The sequence below is a fragment of the Drosophila innubila genome (genome assembly GCF_004354385.1).
Source record: "Drosophila innubila isolate TH190305 chromosome 3L unlocalized genomic scaffold, UK_Dinn_1.0 0_D_3L, whole genome shotgun sequence".
In the NCBI taxonomy this organism is placed as follows: domain Eukaryota; kingdom Metazoa; phylum Arthropoda; class Insecta; order Diptera; family Drosophilidae; genus Drosophila; species Drosophila innubila.
The window spans coordinates 12217557-12244600 of record NW_022995376.1 but is presented as its reverse complement, the minus strand read 5'-3'; the positions used below and the strand labels follow the sequence as shown (position 1 = coordinate 12244600).

General features: G+C 37.8%; 1 protein-coding gene across 1 annotated transcript in view; it reads right to left on the bottom strand.

Annotated features, from left to right (window-relative positions):
- LOC117787062 overlaps positions 1-27044 on the bottom strand; it is a 44582-nt gene that overhangs the window by 1141 nt on the left and 16397 nt on the right. The window contains exons 8-12 of the mRNA XM_034625509.1: positions 21011-21189; positions 9266-9453; positions 4985-5641; positions 2883-3814; positions 387-742 (exon numbers count right to left, since the gene is read on the bottom strand). Coding sequence (XP_034481400.1) covers positions 387-742; positions 2883-3814; positions 4985-5641; positions 9266-9453; positions 21011-21189 — 2312 coding nt within the window. The remainder of the gene's footprint in view (positions 1-386; positions 743-2882; positions 3815-4984; positions 5642-9265; positions 9454-21010; positions 21190-27044) is intronic.

The following is a 27044-nucleotide window of genomic DNA, read 5'->3' as shown; positions in this document are numbered from 1 at the left end:
TGCAGGACACAGCAGCAGAAGCTGAAGCTGCAGCTGAAACTGGAGCAAGCATCACCAAATCACGTACAAGTAATGCAAACTTGCAGCTTATCGAGGGTAGGCTAAATAGTTGGGCAGTAGAGTGTACTCTTAAAGTATGGCATTTTAAGTATTTCAATTCTATTCAATAATTCACAAGTGCACTTATCGTTCTAGTGGAAAATCCCTACAAAATTCTTAATATTTTAAAGGTTTTGTTGAATTTAAAGATTCTTTTTCACCAGAAAGTGTCTAACTTTAAAAAAGCTTAAAGGTATTTGTCTGTCGACAATTTCTTGCAGATCTTCTTGCATTTTTGCTTACGTTGCAGTTGTGTGTCAACCCATGCATCTTGTATCTGAACTTACCATCACACCACAGACTGGCCGCAATGCATGCATCAATTTCAGGACATTTATACTCGCAGTCCGACTCCTTGGGATAGAAACCAAGTTCGTTCAGGGTTTCATTGGCTGCCGAGCTCGGCGCAATGCCTCCGGCGCCAGCAACTCCGGCGCTCCCAGTGCCCACAACTCCACCACTTCCAGCACCAGCAGCACCACTACCAGTGCTGGGTGGTGCGCCCATGCCCGTGGTTACGCTTGCGTTCACATGCAGGTCCAATTGCTGCAGCAGCGCATTCTTGGTGCGATGAATCTCCAGCCATGTGAAGGCAATGTCGCCGGGCTCCTTGAGGATGGGTTCCAGGACCAAGCTCATGGGTCTGCAAGATTGAGAAGTGAGGAAACGGTGAAGGGTGTGTGAAAGTAAAGTTGTAAACATTTTCGGCCTGTCCCCATCTCTGGCCATGTTCATGTCCATGTCCATGCCCTGTGGCTGTCATGCAGCTGTCTGCCATGCTCCACATAACTTTGAGTCAAGTTTTGGGATAATGTAAGGAATACTCCAGCCGAGTATCTCTTTGGCAGCCCAATTGCTCAACTGCAACTAATTACGCGCAACTTTCAAGATTCCATAGACAAAATACTCGTTTATTATGCACTTCACTTCGACTGCATTTAGAATGGACCAAGACGAAGTCATTGTGATGATTTTACCATTAATATTATCGTATTTAAGTAGTCTTAATGCTTTCAACTGCAAATAAGGCGAAGGCTTATGGCATTAAGATCGAGTACAATAAGTGGGAAATAAATTGAGCCTCAAGTGCATCAATAAAAGCTCGTTAAATTATAAGACAGACAACAGTGATATAGTTTGTGAATTGAATACTCTAAAAATTCAAAAGACCACTCCTCGTAAATTTTTATATTATCCTGTTCATATTCTCAATTTTATTTTCCTTCAAGTGTGCTTAACAAACACTTAAAACAGACGAAATCAAAATCAAAAAGCTAAATTGAAACACTTGAATAGACCACTGACCAAGCTAAAAAGCATCTGATACCTTGAAACAGTAAAAGAAATCATAAGAAATCAAAATAATTGTGAGCTATCAACAAAGAATTCAGATTCAGATTTAATCTGAACCTTTTTTGCAGACATTCTGTAATTGAATCGAAAGTATGCGTTGAATCTGAATTACTATAATAGTGTAATAAATAATAATAAATTATTTGAGATATTTATAAGTGACGTTTCTACTCAGCATCTTATTTTCATAAATTTTCCTTGGCACATTTAAAGTTCATGGGTTTTATAATACGCACAGGTAAGATTTTCTCATTTTTTCTATTTCATGTATAATATGTATAGAATGTAGAATTTTAGTAGCTTTGGCTCAAAAAGCTTCTGAACGTTAGTTTCTTTTTATCTGCCTGCACAAACTAATTGCAATTTAACAGTTGCCCGCATTTCAAACATTTTTAACAGCTTCAACTCTTAGTGTGTAGGAGCTTAGCCCCCTGCACTCTCCCAGTCGAGTTATTTGGAAGCTCTTATGAGCTCTATAAAAAAACAGGCTGCTTAAAAATGCAATAACAGGAAATGGCTACAGCGGCAACAAAACACAGGAAATTGAGCGCAAAGAAGAGAGAAAAAAACATACATACATTGAGGCAAACAAACATGGCCGTCAAACAGACACACACGAACAGATACAACAGACAAGACCTTGTTGAAGTGCATGCAAAATTGTCCATCTGAGAACGAGGAATGGAGACAGAGAATCCTCCATGTGAGGACTTGTGTGTGTCCCGGCAATTTATGTTCAAGGTGCGTGCCATGAAAATGAACTTCGTTTTCGGTCAGTTTTGTTCTGCGGCTTGGAACGTGTTGCCATTAAATTTTATGTGCAAGTGCAGCTCAATTTGTCGCAAAAACAAAACAAAAAAACAAAAAACAAACGAAATAAACAAAAAAACCTACATGGTCATGTGAAAACATATTTTTATGACACCCCAAAGGGTAATTGACAGTGTCCAGGCTGTCAGTTGGCCAGACAGTGCCAACTAATGAGCGTGTCGAGACTTTTAGATAATTAATCGAGCGCTTTTCAACTCATTCAGTTCAAGCTGCAATGATACCCACTGAACATGACACAAAAACACGGTATTAATATTTGAACTGAAAGCGCTTGAAAAATATACATACTATAGCTCCAATTATGGGCTTTAAGAGCTTATTGCAGCTGAGAGCGTTTTTAATTGAATTGCTTGAATTGAAAGCAAATATTTGTATGTCGTGAGCAAGTGGCAAGAGAATACTTCAATACTCAATGCTCCAAGTAGACTGAGCTTCAAAAGTACATTAAAGCTCAATTGCTTGAATTGAAGGAAGTTTGAGTATTGCAAGCAATTGAAAAGAGAACTTGAGTTGAAAGCTCTTTTTCAATTATTTTTTTCCTTTTAATAATAGTTTTGTAGTGAAACTGATGTTATTCGTGCCGAACCCAATTCACTTACTTGTTCATGAACAACGGCTGCCCATTGGTCCAGTCCTCGGAGAATATGTGGAGTGATGTTGGCCTGGGACCACTCTGGGCTGGACAAACCACACGCATCGGTTTCAGTGGGCGGCCCGAGTAGACCATCAATCGATTCTTGGTATGACAGCGCATGGCATCCTCAGAGGTGGGATCAACGGGCAGATAGGAGCCCCAGGTTTGCACAAAGAGCGAACGTTCCGGGGACTGTGCCTCAATGAACCAGGCGAGACCTTCGCAGCTGGCATCTTGTGTTTTGAGCGGATACTTCAGCTCATCCTCGCCACCGGCACCCTTCAGTTTCAGCTGCTTGCGGCAGTCCGGCTGGCGTTTGAACTCATACGAGGCCGAGAAGAATACGTCGGCAAAGTCCTCTGAAATGTTGAGTCTGCTCACGGTAAATGTGAGCTCCATGACACGCGAATGCGAGACAAAGGTCAATGGCGCATTGCTGTACAAGGCGCTCGAATTATCACAGAAGCAGCCCAGCTGTATCTTGACATCCCGAAAAGGCACATCGTACAGTCTCAGCTCGGTGATGCGACCCTCGGGATCCAGTTGATTGCAACGTGGCCTGCCCGTATGTAGATCCGAGTCCGTTGTGCATGCCGTGCCTTCACCAAAGGATACATTGTGCAGCACGAGCTTAACACGCTCCGAAGTGCCCGCCTCAAAGCGATACAGGCACGTTATGTTCTTGGCACCGCCTCTGCCATAGAGGAATACATTCCTCGGCACCTGAATGTTGCCCTTACGTTTGCGAAAAACACGCGAACAGAGCGGCGGCACTGGATCCTCGCCACGCCTACCCGGCCACGTTTCGCCTCCTTGTTCGGTGTCCACAAACTCGTAGTTCAGTGCAAATTGAGCTGGAAATAGGGCGGTGCCTGTGTGCGTGTGGAATTCCAGTTTCTGCAAATATCAAAAGTACAAAATGTGAAATGAGTGTGAGAAAGCTACACTAAGAAAAAAGAAACTGAGACCTCTAAATCAACAAGCTAAATTTCTAAATATTAAGTAAAACTAAAGATTTTCTTCTTTAAGCTTGTAAGAAATTTTATTAGAATAGATAGATATGTTAAGATTTTTAATTGTATTCAATGTAAGTTTGAGATAAGCATTAGATCAAATAAATTATATTGAAGTCTTTATCAAATATAAACAAATTTTATTAAGATATGTCTTGATATCTATGTATATATTTTTACAGTCTCCCTTTTTCCTCACAGTGTAGCATCAATTTGGCGTGAAAATATTTGCAGTTCATATTTGCAACATTCAAAATGGCTAAGCAAGCTTATTGCGGTCCCTTCTATTTGCTAGGCCCACAGTTAGTACAGAGATCCTCAACCCTCAACCCTCATTGCCGCCCCTGTGTTTGTGTATGGGTGTGTGTGTGTGTGTGTGTGTGTGTGTGTGCTTTAGCGAATTTGAATTTGCCAACAGGCAAAGAAGTCACCGTGGGCAACTCGGCAGCTTCGTTGGCTTCGTTTGTCGTTTGTCGTTTGTCGCTTGTCGTTATTTGTGCACGTCTGGCGATGCACTCGAGTGTTTAATTTGATTAATTTTGTCAAGTTTAAAGCAAATACAAATCTGCACTGTGCCAAATTTGTTGGCTCGCGTTCCTGCCAGGCAATTGTGTGTGCTCGGTCCGAAGTAGGAGGGAATGCAAATTGGGCACGAGGAGCAGGTGCAGTTGAATGCTTATAAAAATAAAAAAATAGAATTCAGAGATTCAACAAATTGTACTTTTTGTGTTGTCAAAATAAACAATGAAATGTTCATGTTGCCTCCTAAAAGTAGACAACAGTTTACTCAACGTTTTTCAATGTTCATTAAAAATGCTGCATACTTTTAGCTGCCAAATTAATTTAATCTTTTTATCAAGCTGTTTCTAGTTTTTTTTTAACGTACTGTAGATTTTTAAATGTTTTGAAACGGGGATAAGTCTTAAATTGCATAAACGAAAACAAATGAGCACGCGAGCTGCCTAACCACTTTTTAAGAGTCAAGTGTAGCTAAATAGAAGTTTGAGTGAAGAATCAGAATATTCTAAATTTTACTGAGTTACTTATTACTTACCAGATCTCTGCCTGTGCTCACATAGCTTTCCAGTGGACTGCAGGGTCGCTGCTTGTTGCCACCCATGAGGGCGCTGCTACCGCTGACTCCGCTGCCGATGGCCGTGTGATCGCACAGCTTGGGAGTCTCGTAGTCGTAGATCTCCAGCATGAGGCGTCGTTTGCCCTTGGTGCTCATGAGAGAGACGGCGCTCTGGCTGTTCTTATCGGAACTCACTACGGCTGCAGCCGAGGCGCCTTGTCCATCCCGTCCTGACTTACCACCCGAGATATAGTTAAGGCTATCTTTGATGCCGCCCAGCGGCTTGCCCGAGGACCCAGCTCCTCCGCCGGCTCCACCGCCCTGGTAACCACTGTACTTGTTCTCTTGGTTGAACACACTCGACTGGGTGGGTCCATAGATGTAGGTGTCCACCGGATTCCAGGCATTGTCAATGTTGACACGCAGGTTCCGATTCAATTTGGGATTGCTGGCACTGTAGTAATAGCTGCCATAGTTGCTCTGATTCAACAGTGTGGGTTTCCCACCATCTGCCGATGAGGCAACCGGCGGAGGAGGCGGTGGTTGTCCCGTTGTCACACTCGTCGACTTGATGGGCATGTAGGTGCCATAGCTGTCCCACATGCGCAGCCGTGTTATCCAAGGCGGCAGATCGCTCTGGAAAAAGGGAATGGATACCAGAAAATAAAGTAAAAGTGTGTGCATGTTATTGTTTAATTCTCTTGTTGACATTATTATTGTGTTTCGCGCGAATAAACAAAAACAACAAACGTGTAAATGTTTCCCCAGGCCATTTTATCCATAATCTCTAACGCCTAAAGCTCAAACCCTAACTTTCTACCCCACTCTCTCTCTCTCTCTCTCTCTCTCTGTCTTTCTCTCTCTTTCTTTCTCTCGCTTTGTTTTAAAGCATTTTTTCATGATTTGCTTTGGTTGTTGTTTCTGACACACACTCTCCTCTCCCTTTCGTTCCCGCTTTCTCTCTGCTGGTTGTTGTTGTTTGCTCGCATTCCCTTAGTGTTAGTAATTTCCACTTCCCACCTCCTTCCTCTCTCTCTCTCTCTTTCTCTCACTCTGCATGCTTGTCATATGTCACATATTCAAACAGCAGCAATGAGAGTCAGTTGCAAGTGTGAGTTATTTGTCTTTTCACGTTTTGTCACTGCTGTTGTCATGTTTTCATGTTGTTTCTGTGCCTTCTTCTCCTTCTCCGCCTTCTCGTATTCTCTGCTCGTCAACATCTTCAGCATACTGTTTGCAGGCATTAAATATTTTTACTAGAAGCCTGTTTGCAATGTTTTCCTTTTCGTGTCTAGGCAGTGATTACTGTTGACTGTGTTAATAATGAAAAGACAGTAACAAACAGCTGTGGCTTCTGTGAGGCGGCACAAATGAAGGCTGCGGGGATAGCGTGAGGGTGGACAGAAGAAACGCCCATAAACTAACACTCCATATGAAATTAGTTGTCAGTTATTTACTATAATTTTGTCGTTTATAAATTAATATCCATGCCGTCCAAAAAGATTTGAAAAATTCAAACAATTTTTTTTGTTTTTCTGCATTCAAAAATAAAATTTTAAATTCACTGTACATTTTTACCATCATTAAATTATAGTTATAAATTGATCAACAATTGTTTTTATTTATACATATATTTTGTTACTGTATTGCTTTAATCAATAAATGAAAATTCTTGTACCAGAAATTATCACTATAGTATTTTAAATAATTATTATCATTATCTTCGACTTATACATTTCGTAAGTCAGTTGTCAGTTTTCTTAAACTGGCTTTAAGCATTTGGTGTAATATAATTCTACAAAATTCTATTAATTTTCTTAGCTGATAGTGCAAAATTTGGTTCTCTCTCCGCGAAGTGCAAAGGTGAACTTGTTAAGCTGCTAAGTGACTTCAAATTGGTTTTGCAGTAAGCCTAAGTCTTGTCAAGTTCTTCCTTTACATTCCTAGAGTCGTTTTCCCATGCACACGTAGATTTCCCCCTAATTTCCACGTAGTTCCTCAACAGGGATTCCAGGGAGGGACTTCAGAAAAATGTCACCACTTGTGTGTGGCTCTCATAAATGTCGCGGCATTATTTCTAATGGTTTTTTTTAACATTCTTCGGCAATCTCTCAATGATGTGCCCCTCTTGGTGTACCCTCTCTCTCCTTTTTCCTCTCGTTTCCTCTCGTTTCTCAATGTTTTTTATTTGGAATTTTAACTTTGCTTCTTAATTTAAAAAGTTTGCTCGCTTTTTGTTTTGTGCAAATTCCCTTCAACTTATTTTATTTTATTTCTCTTGCTCTACCCAAAATACCAGCACCCACGTACCAACTGCACCCCCTGTCTCTCTCTTTAGTCCCCTCTCTCGCACCCCTTGTTCTCTGTTACTTCAAGTGTTGATTGTCGTTGTTGTTGCTGCTGTTATACCTGCTGTTTGTTTTGTCGCTTTTGTTGCTGTTGCAAAATTCATGAACTGTTTTTGCTGCTGCCCCTGTTTTATTTTGCACATATTTTTGTTCTGTCACTTTTTATTGTGCCACTGTGCAGGGCGGAGGGTGCGGGGGGAGATAGGGATGGGGGATGGGGGATGGGGGTTGGGAAGTTGGTGTTGCAAGGTAAACGTTGTTGTTTCTACTCGCTGTTGGACACTTTTTATTTTTGCCCGCTTTTTACTTTGCAATTTAAAGTGTAGGTGAGGCAACTGCAATTGACACGGACACTGCATTCAGCAGGGGGCAGGAAGGACACACACACAATTGTTTAAGAATTGAAGAGGACGTGAACTGACGAGTTCTTGAACTCCATTCCATTTCGTTCCATCTCTTACAGGTTGCTCTTCATTGGGATTTTCAAAATTAATTGGCACTTTTTTCGTATTTATGTCTTTACAGTTTCCCGAGGTTTGGAAAGTCTGTTGCCAAAATAAATTAGATGTCTCCTCTTTCGATGTCTAGACAGAAAAAAGACCTTGAAAAGTTGCTCCCAGGTGTATAACTTAAATCTATCTCTTCAATATGTAAATCACATGTGATAAATAAAAATGTGGGAAAACTGGTGATTATTAAAGCAGCAGCAGGTTTATCTTTAGGAATTGTTTCACATTTCAAGCAATTGTGACAGATTCTTTAACAGTCTTTTAAAATAAGCCTTTGTTAAAAAAATTTAAAGAAACTCATTTTATTTCAGCATAATTTTAGAAAGGGGGAAACAATAAAAATGTCATTGTCATAAGTGAGATTCTTAAAATATTTATAATTTTAAAACATCAATAAACAATGAAAAATGTAATAATTATAAAATGTAATAATATCAGTAATCCATGTACAGAATATATCAAAATATTAAAAATTAAATATAACGTACTGTTATTAACAGCCTGTAATGTGTTCAAAATTTAGTTTCACTTTAAGGAACATTTAATTTTTAAATTGTATAAAATAATCATTTACTGATCCATGATGCATGCACTTCTCCTGCTTCTCTTCTCACAGTACGCCTTTTCTTACAGTAGACTCCTGAGTCGTTATGTATACGCATCGTTTTCACTTACAGTTACATCCACCTTGACACAATTTACAGGCCGTTACACAGCGAACAAGGCACATTAAAAATGCACATGTCACGAGAGGTGTTGCCTTTGTTGTTGTGACTGTGACTGTGACTGTGAGTGCAAAGCACTGCAACTAAACACATTTCTTGTTTGTGTTTAGACTGTTGTTGTTGCCAGTGTTGCATTTTGACGCAGTTGCTTCTATTGCCCCTAGGGCAGATTTCAGAGCTAAAATGAGTGTGGAAATTCTTTTTGGCCATATTTCACATTCCACTATTTTCCATTTCTTGGCTCTGAAGTCTTCACTTAATTATAAATTGTGTATGTGAGTTGTTTGCTTTCGTCTTTATTGTTGTTTTTGTTTTCATTTCACTCACACAAACGACATCATTTTAATTGGGTGAGAAGACAAAGTGTCGCTCGACTGGCACTAATACTCGTATACGATATAGAAATCAAGACAATAGACAAGTGAATCCACCGTTGGCATAGAACGCGACGCGTTAAAGCACACAATGCAAACAACTCGGATACTTCACAACTTGCAGCTCGCTCCTATTTCCCCTCCCACTGCCACTCCCACTCCCACTCCATAAGCAAGATACATTTTATGCATTTATGCAAACTGTTACAGGCCCAGAACCTCAACCCACTTTCAATTGTGGCAGAGAGGAGAGAAGAGTAAAGAACAGTACAGAAGGCAGCTCTCCTCAAACGCTTTCACTCACCCGTCCCAGCGTATTGTTGTCGTGTATCGCCTGCTGCAGTATCTGCAGATTGTAGCTGGTGAACGATAACCAAATCAGGTCACCAGGATATCCGTGAAAGTGGTACGTGCATGTTGTGTTCGGCGGAAGCGTGTGACGCGGACTCACAATGCGTCCCATACGACCGCGACGTGAGAACAGCACATCATCTGCAAGAGAGAGAGAGAGAGAGAGAGACAGAATACGAGAGCATACTGAGTGTGAGCGAGATAAATATAGATTATAGATATATGTACACATATGTATATACTTGTGAGTGTGTATATGTTGGCAGATTTACTATACAGTACTGTCAACTCACGGCCGATTCCCGCCGTTTTTTAATATGCTCTAAGAACGTTGTACGACAAGCGGCTTACATGCGATTTAGGTTAATTTACACTCTGCTCTCACATAGTTTTCACATTTCCCTCACATCTGTGTGTAGAGCACTTTCACAATGAAAATAAATAAATAAGTACTAAATGATATGCAAGAAAGATACTTGCAATTTTTTTGAAACTAATAAATTTTCAACAAAGTTAAAGATTACAACTCTCATCATTGTTTATTTTTTTTCTTGAGGTACGCGCAAAGTTGTGATTTTAAAAGAAGTTAAATGAAGTACGGAAATGGAATGACAGAAAACGAGCGAGAAATATTTTGATGAAACAAATAATAATTATAGCCAGTTTTTTTAAACAAACTATACTTTTTTAAATTTTAAAACGCAATTGTAATCAGGAGTCACGACTAATACCTTAATAATACTTTATGAATTAATTTTAATTTTAACTGCAGACTTGACATGAAGCAAATTTCCAGCATTTCGGTCCTATGGGCCATGATGAATGTTAAAGCTGTCATGTGTTTAGAACTGCAATTCCAACACTTGGCTTTAATTAAAGTTGTCCAAAAGGCAACAAACAAGACCAACAAAATGAATGAAACCCACAAAAGCAGCCAAACAACATCCGGAGCAGTTGAGCGTTGCGCCGTCAGTCGAGGAGCAACTTTGGCAACTTTTGCTTCAAGTGACAAATTAAAAACGGCAAAGAGGGAAAATCGAAACAAGCCAAAAAGCGAAGGCAGAAAGCAAGCCGCGCTTCAATTGCTAAAAGTCGCACGATTTGTTGCAATGCGGCAGATAGAGTGGCTGAAAGGGAGAGAGAGGGGAAGGGAGGGAGCGAGACGTCGATGTGTTGTTGAGGGTGGTTGAGTGGTACTCTCCATAAAGGCAGCAAACGTCAACGGTATCGATGATAACACCTGGGCCAAGACCGTCATTCTAACTGCTACGACAGCTTTTCAACTTCGAGTTGATGTAGCGCCAAAGAGTTTTGATGTGCCGCATCGAGTGGCAGCAGCAACAGCAACAGTCAACCAAAGTTGCAGCTGCCACATGGGCAAAAGTTACCAGCTGGCCGGAGTAGGGAAGCAGAAAAAATGGGAGAATTGGGTTCTACGTAGACTTGAGACTGTTGGGCTATAGCTATGACTCTGTCACATATATATATATGTGTGTGTGTGTGTGTGTGTGTGTGAGCTTGTGCCTCATGCCACACATCTAATACATTTTTATGAGCTTTTTATTGTCACATTGCGCTGGTTGCGCACATTTCTTGCTTATAAAGCGAATGTGAAACGCCTGAGAGCCACTTAAGACTGCTTTAAGCAATGTTTCAAGCACTTAAAGCCGAAATTCTGTCATATTTTCAGCATTAACTTAAGACTTTATCATAAATATGCTCCAAAAGGATATTATGTGTAAATGGGCTAAGAGAGGCTAATCAGCATCTTTTCAAATCATACGCATAGCTAATTCGCAAACGGTAATTTATGAAACAATTAATGTTTCTTAAAAATTAAAGTATTCGATGACTCTATCCTTTGGTCAACAGAAAAATACCTCCACAACGTCGATAGATGATGCCAAGTGAGCTTTTTCTAGTCTTTACTCAAAGTTCTCTTTTCAGTCTTAAGTTTTCGATCTTCATAGAATGTTGCCAATCGGTGTAAATAATAGCAGACTATATATTTTATTTTTATATTCAATATCTAACTAAAATTAACATATCAAATTTTTTTTTGGACTTAAAAAAAAAGGTTTAACTAAATCGGATTGTGACATCTACTTGTATGCAAAAATGCTCCTGCAAACAGAGCTATATTATACTGTAATAAATATGAGTTTTTGCATAAAGTTGAATGTTATTTTAATAAGGCGATAGGCATATTTATAGTCGAAATAGTACGCAGGCTTATGGAAATTTAGTGGAAATATCAACGCCAATTTGGCACATAAAATATGCGTTACGCCCATTAAGAGATAGGCCCGAATTGCATTTTAAATCGTCAGGGAACCATGGAAGCATGGATCCAGTCGATATCCTTCCGATTCGGTCGGCTAATTGTTTGACTGCATTAAATGTAATGCAGCATAAACAAAAACAAAAATTGAACATGCATATCTGCATAAATACATGAGTAGTTATGAGTATATGTGAGTGTGAGTGTGAGTGTCTCATTTGTTATGTTTGAATTGTTGACTGGGGGCAATTGTATTTAATTTGCACAGAGGCGAAAAAGCAAATCGAAAAATAACAAAAACCTAACAAGCAATCAAACAACAAAGCCAAACGAAGCGCCACTCAATCAAGCCAAACCAAATGGAGAAGTGGAAGGAGGGAGGGGGAGGTGGGGTGGGGGGGAGTCCCACTCTCTTGACCGCACAATCAATAAAACTAACACCCTATAATTTAATGCCAAAATGCGTTGCGCACACAATTACGACTACATTTTGTGGCCGAGGCCGCAAAAACCCAAATGCACTCTAATAATAAATCGCAAAAATAACAATTTTATTGCCATGCTTGTGGTTTGCCAACTAGCGAAGTACCGTTATATACCGGGTACCTTAACCAACTACACTGATAAAAAAAATGTTCTAAAATCAAGATTTTGGTCTCAGAACTAAGATTTTTTGTCTAAAAAATGCGTCGAGAACATCAAATTCTTGAATTAAGAGAACACATAAGAATAAAAGTTCTTAAAATTAAAATTAAAAAATAAAATAAATGAAAATTATTTTTTATATTTATATTTTTTTATTTTTAAATTTTTATTTATTTATATTTTATTCTGTTTTAGTAATTTTATAAATGTTATTTTAATTTGTTACGAGGGGGATTCGATCCGCCGCCTACTGCTTCACAACTGAAGCGGCCTCTCTAACCAGAGCGCCATGGTGCCATCATTTGTTTGACACGAAATAGTACCTATTTATACTTTCCTAACAATTTAAGATTTTTATTCTTATATTAAGATTTTAAGATTTTTTAGATTAATAATCTTAGTTTTAGTAATTTGTTCTTAAAATAATCTTATTTTATGAACAAAATATTTAACATGAATGTTCTTGATTTTAGAAGTTGGTCTTTTTTTTCAGTGTACCCCACCCCCCCTTCACACAGCCTCGTTTCCGCCCCTTGCCACACTATTGAGTGCGTGGCTCGATAGTCGCGTCGCGTCGAGTCGAGTCTCACTTTATGGCACGCTGATAAGCATATTATTATTATTGCTACTATTACGGTAGAGGTCCATCACCTCCAGCTCCCAATCCAGCGTCGAGCTCAACACCGACTCCGACTTCAACGCCGACAACGATTCCAATGCCGGGCCTTGAATTATTTCCGTGTGCGCCATTGTGCTGTATTGGCCAGCAATGGCGAATGGCGAATGGCGTCGCCGCCATTTTGTATGCTCACAAAATTTATTACTGCCATCGCTGCTGAGATCGAAACATTGCTGCGATTCCCCCTCGCTTCTCTCAGTGTGCATATATAGCTGTATTCAGATATGTCTGTCTTGGTGGGTGAGTGTGTTGGAATGTAATTTTAACTGTATGTGTGCTATAACGTTAACTAATTCACATGGCGCACAAAATGGCAATGATAACATTCCATATAAGCAACACTGTATGAATTGCCACACATGAGTGTCGAGTGTCGGGTTTCGAGCATTGGAGTATTTGTTTTAAAATCACATCACTTTCCATTCACTCTTGACTCTCGACTCTCATGTGGTATTCAATTTAACTGTGTGTCCTCTCATACTCTTGGCTGTGGCTTTTTGCCATTGTTGCGAATTTTTTTAAAATGAAAAATAGTAATATGAATAGTCTGGTCCATTGTGCTTGACTAGCAGATACTATATCCTACATAAGTATTTCTAAATCATCATTCAACATAATTAAGTTAATCGATTTCTTAAGAATTGTAAATTTAAATGTCTTAGGTTTAACATTACTTAGTATTTATGTTGATAGAATAGCATCGTTTCTAGTAAGATCCTTATTAGTTTGTGCCCTTGAAAAAATTTTTAAATTGCAGTATACTTTAATCGACTTAAAAGACTTATTATATATTGTTTCTTGCCTTTGGTATATATTGTAATATAGTTTTAACTATACTAAAGTTATTTTTATATTTAATTAATTACATTTTTTTCTGATTAAAGTTGAAAAATAACACTTTAAAATGATTCATATATAATCTCACATATGATTAAGACATTTCCTTCTGATTTAAATAGGAACAAAAGGAGTCCATCGAAAATGATTTGCTTGTACAAATAAATAAAATGCTATAAATAAGAAATAAGCTCCAACAAATACATTAATTTTTGGGTCAACGCACAAAGGCGAGTCAATTATGTTTTTCGACAGAAAATTACAAAATGTTGCCATACAATCGCCTACATTTCCACATATATGTATGTACATACACGTGTATTATTGTTTATGGCAATAATAGCAAAACAACAAAACGACAAAACCAGTGGGTTGGCAAGTAAATTTCAATTAATATGCTGCAGCATGCGCCTCGGGGCGGTAACCAATTTGGCTGATGTATTTGTGATTAGGCCAATAATTAGGCCAGAAATAAGCATGGCTTGTATGCAGCAGCATCACCAGCATTGGCTTTGGCTTTGGCTTTGGCTAATTGCAAACGTTTTGTTTTCGCAGCAATAAATTTGCCCCTGGCTACACTTTCCCCTTTCTTCCAATTCTCCCCATGCAACTCCCAATTACAAATATAAAAGAAGTGTCAAAGTTGTAGCCGTAGAGATGGTTTGATTGCTTGCGATGGTATCTAAGATAATATTTGAATCGCCTGGCTGGATGCTTAATCAGGCGTGGTCGAGTTTCTCTTGTTGTCTTTAAGATGATGACAAAGTCAACAATGTACAAGTCCGAGAAGTTCTACACATGCATAAATATGTATGACAAATATGTTTAATACTTAGCTCCAACAACAGAAAATAAAGAGAGCAAATAATATTGCATTAAGTTAATAAACTTTAGCTTCGTCAGAGACAAAATACACATCCTATTCACAGAATCATGTTTAAATATTTATATTACATAAATGCACACACCCACATGCACACACGAACACACACACATACACAAGTAAATAAAATGTAGCTGTTATGTGCAAATATGCTAATTTGTTGTTTGCACATCACGAACCCACACATTGACATGCCCCTTTTCCACCTTCTTCCCTCCTCTTCTGCATTATCCACTGTCATGAATTTTGTCGCTGATTGCAAACAAAATTGCAACTCAATAAGCAAACTAAACAACAAATACGACTATGCAGTGTCTGCTCCGCCCCCAGCTCAATCACCCACCCACCACAGAACCACCTCAACCACCCGATAAAACCCCACCATTGTCTACCAAATCAGCCAGGCAATGACCTCATTTGAATGCATGCGCTTCTATTGTGGTTTGATTTTATGGCCAAATTCTAATAAAAGACGTTTCCGTGTTCATTTTCTCCACAATTCTGCAACATTTTATAGAGTTTCCGTTTATTTAAAGGCGAATACCCATTGGGTGTGCATATCTGATAATAAATAGGAATGTGTTTGCTATGCGTTCATTGTTGCTAAAGTAGTTTTATATTTATTAGTTTTGGAACATATCTGCACTAAGTATTCTTACATTATAACTAATATATTGATCAACCTTAGTAATCATCTAACAGAATTATCTTTGACAGAATCTAATAATAATATTAAAATTTAAAAGCTCACTTTTTGTCATTTAAAAGTTTCATCTTTATAACCACACCTTTTTCACACTTTAATATTTTTTTAAACGTTTGCGTAAATTGCTACGTAATATAAATTTAAATACTGTCACGAGAATATAAATTAGTAATACACAGAAATTTTAAATTATCCACACGTTGTTTTAACTATGCGTTTAATCATGTCATGACATAGTAAAGTTCAAAAGATTTTGGGAAACACACATATTTAAATTCTTTTTACACACACATTAAACAAGGCAAATTCTCTTTCAGTCTATTTAATATTTTGTATTTGCATTATGATATTTATGATGTTCTCTTTGCTTTGCATTCAATTTGGCCTGTTGGCTTTCGAAATTAAAAAGCAAAAACTTCAACAAGTTTCCAAACACTCTTTGTATTCACCCAGTTATGAATGAAAGCAGAAAAAAGATCGAAAGATTTACTTAAAGTTTGGCTTCAAAGTTTTGGCGCGGCTGTAACAACAGATGAAGAAGAAGAATGAACTGAACTGAATGGAATAGAACCACACCGAACCGAATGAGCGAGTGTGGATGAAAGAAAATTTTAGAGAATTTTGCAGGTCTGGTAAGATTTTTCTGTGCCATGCGTACCCTTCAGCTCTGTCCATACGCACATTTTCGACAATAATCCGTAAATCAATAAAAATGCCAAAGCAACCTCCGGCAAATGTATCTATTGTAGCTCCCTATTTGCCCCTTCCTTCATCTGTGTACCATCTACTAAAGTACACATCTGACTGTGCTCGCATCCTTCTCCAGTTTATTTGTAATAAAATGTTGTATATTTGCTTCACATTTGAGCATATTTTTAGGGTTCTAGAACGAACAGCCATACAAATCACTGGGTAAACGATTTCTGGCTTCAACGGAAATGTTCCTCAGATTGTAGTGCAATAAATTTAGAGCATGTGTGATCTCTCTTTTGTGTATCTTTTTCTCTCTTTCATTCTTTGCATGTGTGTGTGTGTGTGGCATAAATAATTTGCAGCAAATCTAACAGCGATTTCATATAATAATTTATTACAGTCGCCTCATATAAAATAATTCCAAGAATTTCAGGAGGCGGAGAAGCTTTTTGGTTTCGCGGCTTAAATACTGTGTTTGACTCTTATATTTGTGGGAGGGAAATGTGGGCGGGACAGCAGTTTGATTGCCAGCAAGTTGATTAACGTTAATTAGATGGGCCAGTTTCAGTTTTGGGGGGTAATTAAAACGATGTTTCGGGTTTGGGCACTGCCAAGAATATTGATTGAGGGCGTAGAGATGCTTTGCCTGTCAGCTTAAGTGTCAAGCAGAAATTGTCAGCAAATGGAAAAATAACTCATTTGTAGTCACAAGTAAATTGGTTGGGAGAATATCCATTTATAGAGGCAAGTCACTTTCTCTAATAACTACTTTTATATTTATTCCATGATGAAAATTTTTTAAAATTTTTAATTGTTATAATGTTCATAAATAATTATTTATTTGATTGAAATATAATTGCATGTATTTTCCACTTAACTACAAAATTATTTAATTTGTAATTATTCACCATCCGATTAAGCAGTAATTCCACCATTGATTCACTCCTTGTCTGAGTGTCGATTTCGAATGCCAAATGTAATTTTCAATGACTTCATAAATGGCTAATGAGCTAATCAAATCAATTTGAATGCTATATGAATTTGGCTGCCACAGGCCTAATATTTGACTGCAACACATTCCGTCGGCGGTGGCAGGGGCAACAATGTGTATATTTTTGCCAGGTGAACAATAAAAGCCAGGGCTACAACGCAAATAAAAATTAGGGAGCAATAACAAAATAAAAAGAGGAGGCAGAGGGAGAAGATTGAAGCAGCAGTTTGGCTAAAAACTCGCGACGAGCTCAATTAGGAAAACGTGGCACTTGCGTATGAAACATTTATAATGGCCCAAATGGAGAAAGGGGGGACGGGGAAAGAGCAAAGAGTAAAGCACCATAATTGTTTTGTTATCGATACAAACACACACACACAAACATACACACATACACGTACTAACATAAACGCCAAAAAGTATGCGCTACAAATAAATTATTGCGGGCTGCAACATGATTTTAATTAAAGTTTTAACGAAAACCAAATATTTATCGTTTCATTTTGTTTTCAATTGTACGCAACGCGGTTTTGTTTGTTCAACACGCCCTCTCAGTTCCCCGTTTCCCGTTTTCCCCTCCACACAAACACAAGCACACACACAACAAACATGATCATTAAGCATCCAAAAAATTCAATATGCATTGCATTTAAATATGCAAAATGCGAAAAGGGAGCAAAACAATTTATTATGAACAGCAAAGGTCATTTGAATGTTATAATTATGATGATAACAATAGGAGTGAGATTTGAAAATATTTCTTGTTATAAGTCCCCAAATATGTATTAATGTGCATATGTCCGTACTCTGTACAACGCGGCGTATGATTAACAGAACTGCAGTTTCAATTCATCGTTGAATGTATTAGTTCATGAATGCATTGGTTTTGATTTCGTTGATTGCGTATCAAAATCTGTTGCATATTTAATTTGGTTTGATTTTGCCATAACTTTTTCAATTAAGTTTAATTAAATGTGGAACTATGGCCGCACTGAACCGAGACTAAGCGCACTGGAGCTGCAAAATTGAAGTCCGCTACACTTATATGTGTGTGTGTGTGTGTGTGTGTGCGTACGCTGCGATGGCTTTTAATTAAATTTTGTATGCATGTGTTGCGTTACAGGCTGCCATGTTTAAAGTACGCCTAATTTGATTGAATTGCCAGGGAATATTTTAAATGATCAGCTGTTTGCGCAGAAAGATTTGTCCTGCTTTCCGTTCAATTTTCGAGTTTTCGGTAGCCTACACATATTTTTCCCTACACATATAATAAGCAAAATTAATTAGAAAACCGTTAGACTAAATGTATAGAGATAAAAGGAGACATTTTTGAAAAATAAAGGTCTTTATTGCCAAGAATAAATTACTCTTATTCCAAATTTACTGACTTATCAAACCACCCTCACATTGTATTTCTTGGTTAAGTTTGTGAAAAAAGTATTTTCTAGTTAAACATTCTCAGTTAAAGCATTTTTTCTTGGTATTTATGATTTATGTTTTGCCGGCCCAAAATAAAATGTTGCCTTTTTCCACATTTTTCTATTTGATTTGTTTAGTTGATTTATTAGTTAACTTTTCTAATAAAACAGATTATATTTCACAGTTCAAACTATTTTGGTAATTATCTTGAAAGCTTTTATAAGTTTGAAATACTTTGGCTCGCTGATTATCAAACTGTTTAGTCGAAAGTTTTAGCAGGATAACAAATTTTGTCAATACTGGTATACTTACAAGAGTTTGGAGTGATGATAAAAAGGTAAATGGAAGACTGGATTTATTTGCCAGCTATCAAACAGTTTTATTGATATATATATTTTACTATCGTTAAGTTATTTTCTCTACAAGCATCTGCTATGATTAATGTTTCATTTTCTGCTCTTTAAGATTTTCGTATACTAATGCTCCTCGTCCCAATGTTGCCATAGCTGTGAACACAGATTAAAACTATGAAAGATATGGCAGTTTCACGCCTCTGCCTAATGATTATCCCCGGAACGACGAACACATCTGTGCAATTTCTCAGGGCAAGCTAAAGCTAAAAACGAAGATGAAGAACAAGTCGAAGCTGAGGCATTTCACAAAGTTAAACGGTCAAAAATTAAGAAGAAATATCAAACCCAACAGAAGCAGGCGTAAGAACAAGAAAAACAACAAACAACTAAGCTGGCAAGTTAATGACCATGGCAACAACACTAGGCATAGAAGAGCTGATAAAGAAAGTGAGCCAAGGCTGGGGAATTTTCATTTAACTTCCCCTGGGCTGCCAAAATTGCCTGCTCGACACCGAAAACTAATTTCAAATGAAGAGAAATTTGCAAATAAAGCAAAACTCAAGCGCAGCATAAAAAATGGCCAGAAAAATAAAACCTACTCAAAAGTTATTAAGTGCAAATTAATGAACATTAGCGGCTGCCACACTGCACACATACAAACAACCACACACATATACAACGTGTTCGAGGAACGTTGCCTACTTTCAGGCTACACAAACTGCTGCCAGACTGCGGTTCAAAGAGTTTTCTTCTTGTTGTTTTGCTTGGAAAGCCGAAATTTCATTTAATAATTTTTCAATTAAATGCAGCTGCCTGTTGACCAGTAGCAAAAAAGAAAAAATAGAAGCAAAGAAGAAAGAAGTTTTATCTTTGGACCGCCGAAAGTGTGATACGCTTGCAGAACTTTGTATCAATTTATAACACGATATGCCACTGAAATATAATATATGTGTAATAGTCCGATTATGTCAAATTTTTATAGATTTTTTAAGACAAAAACAAATACACAACCTGTATTTTGGTTTGATATATTTTAAGAAACAACTAAAATTTGCATACTAATACTTAAAACAATATTCCAAATTTTATCAAGATGGCTTCAACACTAAAGAGTTCGCAAAAAAAATCAGGCGGACAGTCAGACAGACAATTAAACAATTATTAGTAAATTATACGTTTAATGCGTTGCACATTATGTGGTAAAGTTATAAAACCCTTTGCAAGAGTATAATAAGCACACAGCTAATGGGCAGGAGCTTACAACTTACCGCAATTAAGTGAATATATTAAGGGCCTGTCAACAACACTGCACACAAACTATTGCATGAGGTCTACAACTCATTTTCTACATTAATTCGTTTAATTTTTTGTAATTAATCGAATCATTTTTTTAACATTTATTTTATTATGTAGTCACCTTAAAATAATGAATGGAACAAGTAAGTAAATATTTACTAAATGTAAATATAAGTGTCTGGATTTGTTAATTATTATACATATTTAAAAAATTTATAGACATACAAATGGTGAATTTGAAGCGCAACTGTATTCAAGTAAATATTTAACATGCATTTTAGTATCTGTCTTACGCTTTTGGATCACGTCAATTTTATTTTGTCTGGCCTCCAATTGAATTAAAATCCTATTAAGTCCGCTTAAATAAGCCCTCAAGCTAATGAAGGGTAATACAATCTTCCTACTCGGCCGACCAACAGGGAGCACTCAAGATCCAATTTGTTTTTTAGCGCTGCAATTGAGGTACTCAGGTTGCACAAACTTGAAAGTAGATGCAACTTTTGATTGTTGCAAGACGCCGTGTGCTAATAAGCTGCCCACTGCGCTGACTGGGAGAGAAGAAATTCAAGTTGAGTGCTTGGGGAGTTGTTGCACGCGTTCACTCAAGCAGCATTAATGAGTAAGCAATATAAATAATAATAATTTATAAATTAAGCAATACAGCAGAATCAGTGCTGCATTTAATGAACAGCAGCAGCAGAATCAAGCAAAAGGAAAGGGCACAAACAAGTCAAAAGAAATGTTGAAAACGTGGCACAGGGGAAGTCAAGAACGCATTATTCCTACTGTTGACCTAGTTTAATATTTCTTTGTATGTATGAGTGGGTGTCATACTCATTAATATTCGCATTTTTTACAGATGAGCTCGACAATTGTTCTGGCCTTTGAAGGATGTTTTATCCATTCCTTACTTACCCGGATTCGATGCATTAATATGAAATTCACAAAGATTTTTGGTGCCCTGTGCAAAGTCATATGAATCTGAATCGGTGAATAATATGTCCACATCCAGTTCAAAGCCTCTATTGGGAATTCCCTGCTGGAGAGGGGCCGAGAAAGGACTGGAATGAAATGCAACGAGCATTTCCGGTCCGCTGAAAGATACAGATATTTAATACAAATGTATATTAATAATCTGTGCGAATTATTATTGGTAATATTAACAGAGAGTTTTAACACCCGTCACATTCAGTATTAATGAATTTATGTTTAGTTTAATTTAAAAGATTACACACACAATTTCTAGGAAAGCTTAAAAGTTTTTAAAACTGTTTTAAAATGTTTTAGAAACTGCTTAGAGCATTGCTTTTGAAATGTTATTACGTGTTTGTTGAGCGTTGAGTAATAATTCTGATTATGCCCATTTAAAACTATTCGCAATCTTTAGTCAACAACACGATATTTTTGCTACAGATTGCGCATACGCCACGTCTGCTTGGCCCGGCATCTGGCAAACACTGGGCACTCCAATTAGAGGCGTGAAGAAACGAGTTTCTCATAAATTTAATTTGCACAACTCGGCAAACAAGCAAACTCATAAAGTTGTTGCCCACACGCTCACACACATGCACATAAATATATCTGTGTATATGTAGTGATAACCAGACAAACAAACGGACGTTGAGCGTGCCAGAAAAGGCGGCCGCGCCTAAAAGTATGACGCAGAAATTTGTTGTGTATTGTGTTGTTTTGGTTCACAGTTTGCCAGCTATTTTGTCCCGGGCCCCGCTGCTTTTCTGGCTGCCTATTTAAAGTGTCTGTCGGACGTTTTGTCGTCGTCTGTTTGTTTGTATTTTTGCTGCCAAATTAACTTTTTTCACCATTGTCTGTTGCCGTCGCGCCAAACTTGTAGGCAAATTTTTTGGCATAACAATCGAGAGGCGCAAGGCAAGTAGCAAGTCGAGAATCTCTGAATCTCCGGGCCAACATTTTCGGGGCAGTTTGTCTTTTGATTTTTGGCTAAAAATTATGAAATGACAGCCGTGGGTGTTGCACCATTTTTGTTGTAGACGACGCGACGCCAGCGCACTCAGGAGGCAGAGGACAGTTGCCAGTAACCGGGCATAAAATGGAGAATTCCGCCTGCTGATGGCAATGACATCGAGTGCTCATAAAACTTGTCCATTTTTTGCTAACTGCTTGAGTAAGCTATTGTCTCACTGGCCCTTCAGTAACATTAAAAAACTTAAACGAGAGCTGTAACAAGAACAATACAGTACGAAGCTTAACTTGACTGTTTTACAGTTCAAGGGAGATTCAATTCATTCGGCTTTAGAATTTAAGCATTACATAATAAATTGGAAGCTCTATTTGAAATTTGCAGAAGCTGCCGCTTAATTTTTATTAATTTCTGAAAGTATCCGAAAGCTTTTCAATTTAAATTTCAAATTGAATTTTTATGCCAGCAGCCTACACTGCGTATGAGTAATATAAAGTACATAAAACTGAAAAGACAGGCACAGTCGGTGAGGTTTTAGCCCACACCTGGCACTTGTCACGGCTCTCACGCACAACACGGTCGATGTTAAAAGCCATCAAACATGGCCAACACAAATGGCTTTTTAATACGTGTAAGTGTGGCTAAAAGACAAGAGCCAAAAGATGGGTCCTCTTATTATTCAAACACCACACACGATGTCATAGCCCATTTAAAGGACACACACGTGCTCGTGTATTCTTTGTCCGGAGTTGGGAGAGGAACAAAATGGGAAGGAGAAGTGACAGCTGCTGCAACGTTTTTGTCACTGCCAAGTGCAATAAACTGCAAATGAAAAGTAAATTAATTTTTAATAAAGCTCACAAATGTTGGCTGCTCTCATGCACTCCCAACGGAATATCCGTCGAGTCCTGTGACGCACTTGGATACCTCCTAATGGCCTGCGGCACTTGCGGGTGTCGTAAAATCAACACAAAACTCCCTTACACACACACAACTCCCAACGTTGTCCCTCTTGCTGTTGCTTATCAATGCGTGGACTGAAGTACTCCATCAACCCCATCCCCCTCCCTCTCCGGATTCCCCATCCCTGTGCTGTTCTGGCCACGAATTTACACATGCACAAGGTACCGAATGTCCGACCGCAAAGTGCTGCGCCGTCGTCTTGTGGTGTTTGTGGCATGAAAATATCGACAGATTGGCGGACCCAAAAGTGCCACATGGTCGGCAGATTGAGGTCAGAGTGTGTGCTGAGCAGGTTGGTTAACAGAATTACGAACAATTTTGATGCTTGCTTTGAGAAGCAAACACAACTAAGGCGGCAGTCCTCTAATTGAACTACTCATAGTTCCAATGTCGATGATTGACAAGCTTCAACAGTCAGCTGATTGGCTTCAAACACAGCTAATTGTAGGCTTTAAGACTCTGCTCATTCGAGTTAACTAATTCGAACTACTGATTCGAGTGTGGAATCAAATCTTTTAAATCAGTGATCGAAAAAAATTAAGTTTTCCAATTTTGATGCAGAATCAATAGAGCCCAAATTATGATAAAATTTACATTCCGCAGGGAAATCGGCTAAGATTTGACAAAGTTATGACATTTTGAAGTTTTTGGAAATGTGTCAAGGGAAGAGTATGGAAAAAATTGACAGTAATGGAAGAAAAATTAGGTTTTCCAGTTTTGATACAGAATGAAAATACAGGCCAAATAATGATAAAATTTACCATCCGGAAGAAAATCGGATAAAATTTGACAAAGTTATGACATTTTGAAGTTTTTGGAAATGTGTCAAGGGAAGAGTACGGAAAAAAATGGACAGTAAAGGAAGAAAAATTAGGTTTTCCAGTTTTGAAGCAGAATGAAAATACAGGCCAAATAATGATAAAATTGACAATCCGGAAGAAAATCGGATAAAATTTGACAAATTTATGACAGTTTGAAGTTTTTGGAAATGTGTCAAGGGAAAGAGTATGGAAAAAATGGACAGTAAAGGAAGAAAAATTAGATTTTCCAGTTTTGATGCAGAATGAAAATACAGGCCAAATAATGATAAAATTGACAATCCGGAAGAAAATCGGATAAAATTTGACAAAGTTATGACAGTTTGAAGTTTTTGGAAATGTGTCAAGGGAAAGAGTATGGAAAAAATGGACAGTAAATGAAGAAAAATTAGATTTTCCAGTTTTGATGCATAATGAAAAAAAAGGCCAAAAAATGATAAAATTGACAATCCGGAAGAAAATCGGATAAAATTTGACAAAGTTATGACAGTTTGATGTTTTTGGAAATGTGTCAAGGAAAGAGTATGGAAAAAATGGACAGTAAAGGAAGAAAAATTAGGTTTTCCAGTTTTGATACAGAATGAAAATAGAGTCCAAATAATGATAAAATTGACAATCCGGAAGAAAATCGGCTAAAATTTGACAGAGTTATGACAGTTTGAAGTTTTTGGAAATGTGTCAAGGGAAAGAGTATGGAAAAAATTGACAGTAAAGGAAGAAAAATTAGGTTTTCCAGTTTTGAAGCAGAATGAAAATACAGGCCAAATAATGATTAAATTGACAATCCGGAAGAAAATCGGATAAAATTTGACAAAGTTATGACAGTTTGAAGTTTTTGGAAATGTGTCAAGGGAAAGAGTATGGAAAAAATGGACAGTAAAGGAAGAAAAATTAGATTTTCCAGTTTTGATGCATAATGAAAATACAGGCCAAATAATGATAAAATTGACAATCCGGAAGAAAATCGGATAAAATTTGACAAAGTTATGACAGTTTGAAGTTTTTGAATATGTGTCAAGGGAAAGAGTATGGAAAAAATGGACAGTAAAGGAAGAAAAATTAGGTTTTCCAGTTTTGAAGCAGAATGAAAATACAGGCCAAATAATGATAAAATTGACAATCCGGAAGAAAATCGGATAAAATTTGACAAAGTTATGACAGTTTGAAGTTTTTGGAAATGTGTCAAGGGAAAGAGTATGGAAAAAATGGACAGTAAAGGAAGGAAAATTAGATTTTCCAGTTTTGATGCATAATGAAAATACAGGCCAAATAATGATAAAATTGACAATCCGGATGAAAATCGGCTAAAATTTGACAAAGTTATGACATTTTGAAGTTTTTGAAAATGTGTCAAGGGAAGAGTACGGAAAATAATGGACAGTAAAGGAAGAAAAATTAGATTTTCCAGTTTTGATGCATAATGAAAATACAGGCCAAATAATGATAAAATTGACAATCCGGATGAAAATCGGCTAAAATTTGACAAAGTTATGACATTTTGAAGTTTTTGAAAATGTGTCAAGGGAAGAGTACGGAAAATAATGGACAGTAATCGAAGAAATTGAATTTTCCAATTTTGATGCAGAATCAAAATATAGTCCAAATTATGATAAAATTGACATTCCGCAGGGAAAACGGTTGAGATTTGACAATGTAATGAAAATTTAAAGTTGTCGAAATTAAACTAGAGTTAAGTTGTCGATTTTTCATGATTTTACATCATTATTCAAAAGTAAACATATGCAAATAATTAATACACACTTTCTGAGCTAAAAAGAGACTTATCTTAACATATTTGCACGTATGGAAACTTCTTTCGTCAACCAGAACTCAGTTTCTACTTTCAAGTAATAGCTAACTAAAAATTAATATGCCATTTAAAAAGTTAACATACTATGGATTATAGTTGCCCCCCCGAAATTCCCACATTGACGAAAGGCAACAGCTGTTATTCCCCATCATAATAAGAGGATGAAAACACAGAAGCCAAGGAAAAAACGAGTTCGATAAAATGCGCAGACACGTCAAGGAGACGTTGCAATTTTAAGTTGCACAGGGAAATTAATAATTTTCATGTGGCAACGGTTCTCCTAACACCTCCTCCCTTACTACCTTGTCGACTTTGCTCTGCCCCTCGTCGTTGAAAGTCGAGCGGACGGTGAAGTAAGGTGTCAGGCAAATTGTATGACTGTCATGTTTGAGGTGTCTGCAAGCCAACACTCACACATGTGCAGCTGATGCACACATGTACCCTTGAGTGTGACTCCCTGAGTGTGTGTGTGTGTGTGCATTTATAATTCGTCTGCTCAAGACGCGAAAGGCTTGGAGAACGTTGAGAGACGAAGGAGAACATTGTTGGAGGACAACTTTTGAAGCGAACTTAATGCCGTTTTTCACACGGCGAAAGAAGGGTGAAGAGGAGGTGAGGAGCAAGTGTTGGGCATGGCATGAGCGCCCTCTTCTTCCATCAGCAGCAATGCCACGTCGTCGTCGTCGTCGTCATCGTCGTCGTCATCTTCTGTGTGCATTTTACGGTGCATGCATTCTTAATGCGTTCCCTGTGCATGTTTGCTTATAAGATTTCAGTTCTTGTACTTTTCTCAGCGTTCTCGGCAAAATGTTAATAAATGCCCGAGTGCAACTCATTAAGAGATTAAGCAACAAGGTGAAACATCACCATCGTCGTTATTCGAAATCCTCAAAATGCCTGAGCAACTTTTAATTTGTGGCCTGCCTTCAACTTTTAAATATTTCTGCAGTTGCTTGCTGACCAAACTGAACATTTTTCCAGCAACAATCAATGTTGATGTGCATGTCTCAAGAGTCAGCGAAAAGCGCAAGCTGCAAACTGTAAACTGTAAACTGTAAACTGCAAAGTTTGCCCAGCCAACAGCCAAACGACAACAATAACAAAAACAAAACGTGAAGTGGCAGATAAATGCCTGAAAGTGGAGCGGACGTCGCCCACATGAATGTCCATGTGGCAGAGTGGTCCGTGCCTCGCAGTTTTGCACTTGTGCCATTCTAAGAGCGGTTAACCTGAGGCGTTTCCTTAAAAATTTATAGTGCAAATCTCTAAGACAAGAAGACAAATGAAAATGTGTTTTAAGTTGAACAAACAGTTTCAGGTGACAGATATTCACGCTAAAGAAAATCAATTCCAAAGCTGTGTGCTCGTAAATATCATAAAATCGAAAGTGAGACAATATAATACCATCCAAACATTCAC